The sequence below is a fragment of the Kryptolebias marmoratus genome, linkage group LG8 (genome assembly GCF_001649575.2).
Source record: "Kryptolebias marmoratus isolate JLee-2015 linkage group LG8, ASM164957v2, whole genome shotgun sequence".
Classification (NCBI taxonomy): Eukaryota; Metazoa; Chordata; class Actinopteri; order Cyprinodontiformes; family Rivulidae; genus Kryptolebias; species Kryptolebias marmoratus.
Genome location: NC_051437.1, coordinates 10,434,516 through 10,445,332, shown reverse-complemented (window position 1 = coordinate 10,445,332; position 10,817 = coordinate 10,434,516). Strand labels below are relative to the sequence as shown.

Below are 10,817 nucleotides of genomic sequence, written 5' to 3'. Positions count from 1 at the left end.
AAAGCTCCTAAACTCATTGGATGAACCAGTGTTGTGTTCATACACAACAGACAACCTGGTAAAAAAAACAATTTTAAGTTGAACTTTTGGGCACTTTGTCACTAGTAGCCTGTCAGAGACACAGTTTGTATCTATTTCTTTAGCTGAATTGATGAGAAACACCAAAGATAATACAGTTTGAAGGAAATAAAACAAATATTTTATCATCAAAAAGGTGATTTCTAAAGAGATATTAGGTAAAATTCTGGCGTACAATAAATGATATCTCAGGTTCTGTGTCAAGTCTTTGCTAAATTGGATTTTGTTTTTCTTAGAGACATAAGTTTTATATACTGTTCAGCTGCTGTATGTGGATTTTTAGGCCGGACACCTCTTTTTTGTACTCAGCTTTTAAGTTTCTATATTTTCAAGCACACACTGCACTATTCTCTAATGGCCAAGTACAGGAAGTGGACATAAAACAATTAAAAAAGCAGCAAAAGTCCAACTGAAAAAGCCTCCAGAAGGCTTGGAGAACAATTGATCAAGACCACTTTAAAATATTAAAACTAAACTAAACAAACAAACAAAAAAAAAAGTAAAGAGTAAAGAGGTTAGGGATGGTTTCAAAAATTTGCATTTTGCACTTTTCATCAACATATTTTCTCACTGGTTGATTTCATGCAAACAAATATCAGGAGGATTTTATGATGCCATAAATCAGGAGGCTTTTACAACAAACATAAATCAAATATGCAAAATGTTATTAGTTTACATTGAGCAAAACATTGTTTGGCACAAAACAAATGAATTACCAAGATAACTTTATCACCTAGTCTACTGAAATATTTCATTGAAAGCAGGACATGTTTTACAGCCTCACTCTGGCTGAAGACTCTCCGGAGAGCATGTCGCTCTAAGCAAAGCTTGGTGACATCCAAAAATGTCCTACATAGAGCAGTTTTCACACACAGCACTGTGGTTCGGAAATGTTCCCTAGATGTTCTGGGGGGATGACATGAGAGAGCAAATATTCTCTGCATTTTCATTTCTCATTCAAAGCTGTTTGACTTTGTAGTTATAAGACTGACTTTTTACATTGTAACATACAACAAAAATGTGTAACATGCCCTAGGGTAGGGTAAATGTATTGTTTAAAAGGTTCATAATGTTACAGTGAAATTACAGCATCAGCATGTCAGCTCTAAACATTATTTAGTTTGAAATCAAGTTACGAACCTATTTGCTTATGAGCTGAAAGCCTAATCAGAAGGTTTGTTTGTAACATGGACAGAACCAAGGAGTTGTTATTGCTCTTTGTGGCTCACAATGTTCAGACAGCTCCTGCTTCCCTTGCTCCATTAACAGAATTTTCTTGTTCTAACTTTAGCTATGTGTTTATCATATGATCCTAGTAGTTGTACTGTATTATGCTCTCTTTTTGTTTTCTTTAGCTCCACCTTTAAAATCATGTAAGAATCAGTAATGATGTTTTTATCACTCTTCATATCTACACTGCTGGCAGCACGCCTGGTCAAATGTAATGAAAGGTGTAATTCTGCCACAGCCAGGATGGACTTCACCTTACTGGGAATAATCCTATGCAACTTTGTCCAAACTCAAAATTGAGTATTCTACTCAAGCACCAAGCTGCAGAGCAGCTCTACCCCCATTTTATGGTGCATTTAAAATGAACCATGCTGTCACAGCTGATATACAGTTTTACTATATGTGAATATGATATAGTACTGGAGTAATATGTTATTTAAAAGCATTGCTTTTCCCCTCTATCCCAAAGGCGTCTTCTTCAAGCAGCTAAAAGAGCCAATCAAACAGGCCATTTCATCTGGGTCGGCTCAGACAGCTGGGGATCCAAAATCACTCCGATTCTGAACCATGAAGAAATGGCAGAAGGTGCCGTCACCATCCTTCCGAAACGGCAATCTATTAAAGGTATTCAAGTTACCATTTTAAATGACTTATTTTCATATTATATCATATTTATTATTTATTTTAAATATTGTTACTCTAACTAGAATAGAGTTGATCCTTTTTACTACTTAAAAAGGTGACTTTGCCTCCACATGAAATCTCTACTTTCACGATTTAACATTAATTCTTTTAAATGAAAACGTTTCTCATCTTGCCCTCTTGAACCCACATCAAACAGACAGAAGAATGTGGTATTATTGCTTTTATTTACATTTTTAGTTTTATTCGCAGTGTATCACTGTAATAATAAGCAATAATAGTAATTAGTCATATTTTACTCTATAACATAGAATGCAATTAGCTTATAATGAACTGAGTCTGAAACTGTGTATAAAAAAAGCACTTAATGACAACTCCTTTAGCTTTATACTTTATATCACATCAGCCTCTGTGCCATTAAATAAATTAGACACCACTTTTTAGTTCTATAAATTAATTGACTGAATTTACAGATGTTTTTTAAATATTAAAGTGTATTCTGGACTTATCTTCTTGACTTTTAGTTCCTCCCACCGGACACTTCCTCCTTTGGTAGGGTTTCTAATGAAGACAGACATAGAGTCATAAAAACATACTAATCAAATTAGTATGTCCTTACTGCATTGTTTTTAAAATTATATCAATTAAATGTGATCTGCCACATGGCTGCTTCTAAACCTGTAGTTTTAGTCCATAGCATTGTGGTTTATCATTTCTTTCATATTAGCAGGAGAAATATTTGTGACAACATATATATTCCATTCTAATTTAATTCAAAATCAAAGATTGGCATGTAAATATTTCGCCACATATGGATTCTGAAATTTCAAAGTAGTTCAAAATAAAGAACTGGGGGTCTGTGGAAAAATTATGAACAAATATTAGCTTATTTGTTGTAAACAGATTTTTAATTGCATAGAATCGAGTTTAATTCTGATGAGACTGACAAGCTAACAGCTTGTCTAAGTGGTGGCAAGACCAAAGTGGATTGCAACAGTCTTAAAACAACTTAAACCTTACAAAATACATTTTGGTTAATTTAAATGCTATTTTATCAACCTTTACATTGCAACAAGCTCTCATTAAGTAGTTATTCCGACTGACATGTTTTTGTTATTTCTACTGGTGCTCTAGGCTGCTCAGAAAGTGCGACATCTAGCTGCTGCTGCCACTATTTACACTTGTAAAAACAAATATGTAAACACGTGTAAATAACAACATGATTTAAAAACAATATGAAAGTTGTTTTTATAAAATACAGTTTGTGTGAACTGCTATAAATTTATTTTAGATTAGAGTTGTGTTAGAAAAGCTGTGAACGACTTTGGTCTGGCTGTGCTGAGACTAGCCTTTAGCTCATCAATTTGGCTGAAATTAAACTCAGTTTCTTCAAACTAAGGTCCCTCAAAGAGCTAGCTACAACAGATAAGTTAATTATTGTTCATAAACTTTTTAATTATCCAATTTTGAAGAACTGAACTAGCATTATAATGTAAAAACTATTCTTTGAGCGTGAGAAAAAAGTATGTAAATTGTTTATCAATAAACTGAATATAATGGGCATCAAAATAAAAGTTACCTAGATAGAATAACATCTAACCCTGCGTTAAAAAATGTAAAATCAAGAAACATCAGATTCTGTTCCTCATTTCTTTTAGGTTTTGATCGATATTTCATCAGCCGAACATTGGAGAACAACAGAAGGAATATCTGGTTTGCAGAGTTTTGGGAGAATAACTTCCAGTGCAAGCTTAGTCGACATGCTGTGAAGAAAGGATCTGGCATCAAAAAGTGTACAAGTAAGTCCGGAATGACTAAAAGAGAAGACAGTTTATCAATGTGGAGCAGTCAGTGACCAAGCACTGCTTGGGTGTGCCAGGGATACGTTAGTGTAGGTGTGTGTGTGTGTCTACATTCTGTATGTGTGTTTGCTTGGTATACATGGATAAATATATTTATCGTCAGGGAAAAAATGTTGACACTCCTCTAATTTGGGGTAAATATAATGAGTGTAAATAGGGGAATGGGAATGTCTAATTTTGTAGGAGAAATTAATGTTCCAATTACTCGTGCGTTGACTAGTTCAATTTACAGTGTGCAACAAAGGCAATCACAAAACACTGCCCCCACATGCACTGAAAATAATCAATAGCATATTCCGTCAGCTCATTCAATAGAAACACGCTTTCATTGAAATCGGTCGACTCTTCAGGCCCTTATCTCAGAGGGTCCTGGAACGCTGCATCTCTTGTCCAGATTGCAAGGAAATCTTGGCTCAGAGCCACCTATAGCAAATATGTTTTTCCACAAATCTGTTTAAATGCTCGAATATTGTGGATAATCAAAACAAAAATCAGCAAATGGAATATTCTCTCCTAATCTATTTGATAAAGTGTTTTCTTCATCAGCTTCACCAAACACCTTCCCTCCTATTAGTTACCGTTCATCATTTTTGTTATTCAGAGGTTAGGACCGGAGGCTATTTTAAAAACATTTCTAACTTTTCCGTTGTTTTTTTTTTTTTTTTTTTTCATTATTGTTATTTTGGCTGCGGGCAGCCCCAGTCTGTGTATGTGCATGTGTGTTTGTGTGGCTGTCTATTACCAAAAAGAAAGAATAAAAAAAATGAACTACCCTCAGTTTTACAGATTTTGATCTAAAATTTGGTGTGGTAGTAGCTGAGACTGATCCCCAACATGTATTCGGAGCTTTAAGAGATTGCACAAGATCTTTGTTTAAAATGTTGCCATTAATTATCCAAAGTCAACTTTGTCTGTCTGTTAGCAAAATGTGTTGTGAGTCACTGGACATATTTCAATGAAACTTTCAGGAAATATTAAATGAATAAATGTCAACAACTGATTAATGTTTGGAGCCAACCCAATTTAAGGTGTATGGCTCAGCTAATCAGCATTATCCAACACAAAAATGGCTATAACTTGATAGATTTTAAAGATATTGAGTTAAAATGAATGAAATAACAGTACATTTTCTGAGCATGACATCTTGCAAAATTGCATAATATGGCATTATTTTTAAGGTTTGGCCAAACTGGCTTCAAAGTAGTCATCCCTCATTGTAAGATAATCTTTGTCTAAAACTCTACCATGAAAGGTGGCGAGCTTTTTACATTCCTTCAAGGAATGCTAGGCCTTTATTCTTAAAAATAATTTCTCTTACTTGTTTTCTGTTTCACAACCAAGCCCAAAGCTTTGAATTTTCTGCTGGAGATTAAGGTTCCAAACCCATTTAACCCTGTGCTCTATCACTTTGACCCATCCCTCTCTTTTGTATGTTCACTCCAAGGCCAAAACTGTCCTCATTCTTTGAGGAATAAAGGATGGAGCAAAGTAAAAGCACAATCTTGTCCTACAAAAAGCAGCACAAAATGAGACACAATCAAATGAGTGTTGTGAGAAATGTTGCATTCAGTTCATTGATGTATCCCTCAAGCATCAGAGTGGATACCGATACTAACAAATTTAACATACACACAAATTACTAAAGTTATTCATCCTTGGTCCTAGTTGCAGAATGCATTTAGGGTCTATTATCACAACACTAATTGATCCACCACCACTCCTTGAGTTGAAGTTTTTTTTTTTTTTTTCGGGTTAAAACCATAACTTATTGTACTATCAACCCCAGCACCCTCAGTGAATACACATACAGGCTGTCAATGGCATTGTGTAAGTGGCAGGTTTACAGCTCATATGTTATTACCTCCCATGACATAAATAACACAATCCCCTAAGTTTTCTGTCAAACTTGCATTCACTTTCTTGTCTTATAATGCTTGTCTTTTCAGCCATTCAATAAAATGTTTGTTATGCAAATTTCCTCCCTGCACCTTTTCAAATATTAAAATTCAAACTGCACAAGAGGCACAATCCTAAAGTGCTATGAATAGGAAAAGTTACCCAGATATAGATTAGATTGTCAACTTGCCTTACGACATAGTGTCCCATGGTTGCTCAAGAGCTAAATTGCTGCTGCCCTTCTTCTTCTTCTGAGTAGCCTCTTGGGAACAATAAAGTTTTACTGGCAAAAGGCAGAAAGATTTCACTATAAGTCTTTTGCAAGTTCTGTCACTTTACTTTCTTTTGCTTCTTTTGAAATCAGACATTTCCTGTTTTCATTTCTGTTAAGTTACCTAATGCTGTATTGAAAACCATGCATATCATATTAGGTAGCGTATCACAAGGAAATTATGACAAACCCTAATTGTTCAAATCCCATAGTTCTTATGTGTTATAAACATGGCATACACTTTTTTATACACTTAACAAAAGTGGAACAAATCTGTGTTAAACTCATCAGTGTAATGTTAGAACTTTTAATGAGACAATACAAGTTAAAAGCCAAAAAGCTATGCACCTTCATGGTATTAACTTTTACTACAGCTGAGAATTTAAAGTGTATCATAGAGCAAAGAGAATACAATGCGGTATTTCCATCTTAAGTTTTTCTTTTTTCCCCGTGTGTTCTTGTATCTGGGGCGCTGGAGAACTTGGCTTACTTTGAGACTGCAAATATGCATTACCCCTTCCAGTCAACAAATCATTTTACCCCTGTAATTTCAGAATGTAACACACCATCCAAATATTATCTCCAAGTAGGCCATCACCTAATTCTTGTTACATTAAAAGTAATACTATTCCAGCTCGTGACAGGCATTTTTTTTAAACATGCATTTATTGTTATAAAGCAGTAGTCTTTCCACAAAAACTTTGTGGAAACAACAAAAAAGTTCTTAATTTCTCAAAAAAAGGAAAAGGTTTAATGTAAAGTGTTTTTTTTAAAGACTTGTTGGGGCTTGGGTTGGGGCTATTTTAGTCAAACCTTTTATTCTACTTACAAACTCATACACAGACAAAATAAAACATTATCACCTTTTTGCCTTCAGTAGTACCAGGCCATAATTACAACTAAACATATTAGTTAAATTAATTTTTAGAAATTACTGCAGACACATAAGGAAGTAGATAAATCAAGAGAAGTCTGCATCTGATTTTTTTTAACCTATTCCCCAGTTTACTTTGGTATACAATTAACTGTATACTATGGTTAACATGTTTTAAATCTAATGTCATACATTTTAACTTCATGTCCACAAACTGGACATTTTACAGACATACAGTCCTGCTCACCATTATTGGCACCCATGAAGTTTAAGTACATATAATGGAATATTTACTGAAGGAAATTCATCAAGTGAAACAANAAAAACATTTAAAAAGATAAACATTATGAGGAAAACAAAGAAAAACATAATTTTTACCATGCCAATGGTATTGGCACCCTTTGCTGCAAATCAATATGAAAACCCAATTTGGCTCACCTGTTGCAAATCACACATAAAGATCACTTGTGATGGACTGCCTCCACACATATGACATGAATTGACCAATGAATGATCATGAAGATATTCACTCAGCTATGCAAATCATGAATGGGTGCCAATAATGGTGAGCAGGACTGTAAACAACACAAAACATTTGTTTTTCAGGTGCTGACTTGTCTTGAGTCAAGTAGTTCATACGTTCTGTGGCATTAATCTTTGGAGTTAACCTAATCCAAGATGGCTGCCACTTCTGATTGACCTTAGCCAACACAAAAATGGCTATAAGTGTTAAGTTTGGAAGTATTGAGTTAAAGTTTGATGTAGTAGCTGAGCAGGACTTCAGAACATACTGTTCTTTGAGTGCTAACAGATCTTGCAGTATTGCTCATGGTCGTGGATTTCATTTACAAGGTTTGTGCAATACAACTATAACTTCATCTCTTCTCATTGTAAATCTGTTTTAGTTCAACACTGGCATAAAAAGCAACAAGTGATATGCATTCCTTTTAAGGAATGCTAGGCCTTTACCTTTATTCTATTCTGTATGAGTGGATGAAATAAGTTCATTAGCTCAATGCACATACACACACACAATTTGAAGTACACAGGTTAGCTGTATGAGTACTGACTTCTTTTGAACTAATGTATTTTTTTATAAACATGAAGACAACATCATCAAGATCATTTAGGTTATAAGAAAACAGCAACATGTAGTAAGTGCTAAAAATGTTTCAAAAATGTATCAAATAATACTGCAAAATGCGAAGTAATAACCAGAGCAATGTAAAAAAGAAATGAGGTTCTTAAAAAAATATTTTTAAAAAATTTTGTTCTTTCTTGCCAGACATATGAAAAAAAAAACACTCACGAAAAATTGTGACATTTGATATAAATCACAGCATTTAGAGCAGAATCTGGAGATAAACTTTTCTGTGAGTTTCCTCAGCACACAACAAGACACTGTTCTTGCAGTTCCAGTCAATAATGCTAATGTTGTTAGCTTACAGAAAACTCAATTAAGCTTATTAAGGTAGCCTACTGATGCAGCATTTCTTTAGTTTCCTACAGCAGCTCCCGAATTTAGGAGGTCAGCTCTGCCTTGACATGGCTGAGGTGGCCGAGACACTGATGCTTTAATGCTGGCATGTTTCAGCGTCTGACTCAGACCTGATCACATGCTGTGAGCGAGCACTCTGATTGGTTAAGACAATGGCCATCATTAACCCCTTTTGAACGGGGCTGTAACTGACTGTTGCATCAGGATTATGAATGATTTATAAATGAAAATACTTCCTAAACTTTAACCACCTTTGAGATGAACTCACAGGTTGGATAAGGCCCTGAAGCTCCCAGTTCACATCGACAGAAAAGCATCACAAGAAGCTGAATTCCTGTCCTGATTCATTTCATTTTTCACATTTGAAAGGATTGCACATATTAGTAGAATAAAGAGTACAGTATTTTCCCAGGAGTGAGGTATTGTATTGTAGCATTTCTATTAATTAAAATGTTCAGTTTGACTGAGCTTTTGGCAAATAATACAGTCTCTGAAGATTCACTGCCATTTGTTGACGACTGATACTTGAGTGAAATAAACAGTGACTCACTCATCCTTTGAATCTTTGTGAACATGAGTCATCAAGGCTACCGGACGCAGGTAGCCCCTGCTCAGCTGTCTGGATTCCAGTGCTTAATGGAAACTCCATAAAGTCAACCCCTTTCAAATCTCTTTAAAAACATTTTTATTTTGTTTATTTATTTTGTTCATTTAAGAGGAAACTTTATTGACCTGCAATATAGTTCAGAATTCATTTTATTCTATAACATCTTGATGAGTCCTTTCAGTTTAGCAGCACGTGTAAAGCATGCTGTGTGTTTTAACCGGCTGAGGCTGTTACAGCAAGGAAACTTCATTAACTATCTGCCTGCAGCCGCAGCCATGAGTTCACTTATTCTGATCGACTGTGTCTCTGAAAGAAATTATAAAAGTTTAATTTTCCTCCTGCACTGATGATGGACATTTATTTAAGAAACAATAAAATGAGAAGGGGTTTATTATGGTTGTGAAATGAAATCTGTGAAACCCTTCACATTAATGACATTACAGAAAAAACATTTTAATTATTGCCTTTATGCAATAATCAATGAAGGACCTCCTCCAGATTCAGCCTAACTATCCCAGTCGTCTTATCTTCTGAGCCTTCAGTGCATCCCTAGATATAATTTAAATCATGATTTTAGTGTGATGATTTAAGCACAGATAATGCAAAAAAATAAATAAATAAAATACAGGTTTAATTATGACAAGACACTCCACAACTCTGAAATCTGGCTTTGGATAACTGCCTTCCTGAAACTGCAACAAAACAGTATGAATGTGGATTAGTGGCTCGATGATCAAGCCGCAGATAATCTTTGCACTCCACAAGTTTAATTATTTAGGAAAAATAAACTCACTTCCAGCTCGTATGGGGATTGTGTTTGCAGCGGAAATAAAAAGTGCAAGAAAAATGCAAGAATGCATAATATGGTCAGTCCATGTTGCAGGTTTGTAACTAATTGACGTGCAATGATGCATCTCCACAGTGTCTGCAGGCAGCAGGACTCAGTAATATTCACAGCATAACAAGCTAATAAGTTAATAAATGCTGACTTTGTTTGTCTGACCCTAACACATGAGCATACTGCATCTGACAAACTCCCTGAGCTCCCAAGTGTCTGTTCAATATTCTGCAGGGTACAAGCTGTAGATTTGTATGCACAGGAAGTGTTGACAGCAGCCAGTCTGTACAAGACATGGTATCATGAGCTCAGGCAAACTGTGTAAATAAATTTACACTGAATAATCTCAGCAGTGAGCACATACAGTACAGCTACTGTCAGAACAGATCACCTGTGCTGCTTAAAACAAGCCCACTGTCTTCATACAGCAGCATTGTACATTTTAAAATCATTTAGGTGTATGCTGTGTAACTGTATAACATTAAAAGCAACCTGAGGAAAACAACAGCTTTTTTCTGTTCAAATTTTAGATCACAAGCATATACTGAAGGTAAAAATCAAACCATTGAAACAACACACTATTTGTTCTTGTATTTTGGATGACTGCTGGGTGAAGTGAATAAAAACCTGTCAAAAACATGGGAATATATTTGACTGCAAAAGTACGACAAAATGCCTGCAGGGAAAAAGAAACAAAAAAACCCCATTAAGAATAATAACAGCATGTCTTGACATTTCAGACACATTTTTCAGTTGTCAGGGTCAGGTACAGATATGCTAATCAATCCAGCTGTGTACACAACCCCTGTAACAGCTTGTTGTTTACTATGTGCTTGCGACTGTCACACTGTTAAACAGGTAAGCTTTTTTTCTTTGTTTGTTTTATGCGGGTAACAACAAGGGCTGTACTTTGGGCTTTGAGCACACATAAAATACAACCAACAAACAGCTCATAAATGTATTTTTATGTAGACAAATACAAGATGGCAGCTGCTCAAATAAGCCATAGACATGTATTAAA

At 35.1% G+C, this 10,817-nt stretch overlaps 1 protein-coding gene across 2 annotated transcripts in view; it reads left to right on the top strand.

Annotated features, from left to right (window-relative positions):
- Positions 1-10,817, top strand: part of LOC108232136 (metabotropic glutamate receptor 4) — a 215,851-nt gene that overhangs the window by 175,636 nt on the left and 29,398 nt on the right. For both annotated transcript variants that reach the window (XM_017409740.3, XM_017409741.3), the window contains exons 5-6: positions 1,778-1,932; positions 3,609-3,749. In XM_017409740.3, the coding sequence (XP_017265229.1) occupies positions 1,778-1,932; positions 3,609-3,749 (296 nt within the window). The remainder of the gene's footprint in view (positions 1-1,777; positions 1,933-3,608; positions 3,750-10,817) is intronic.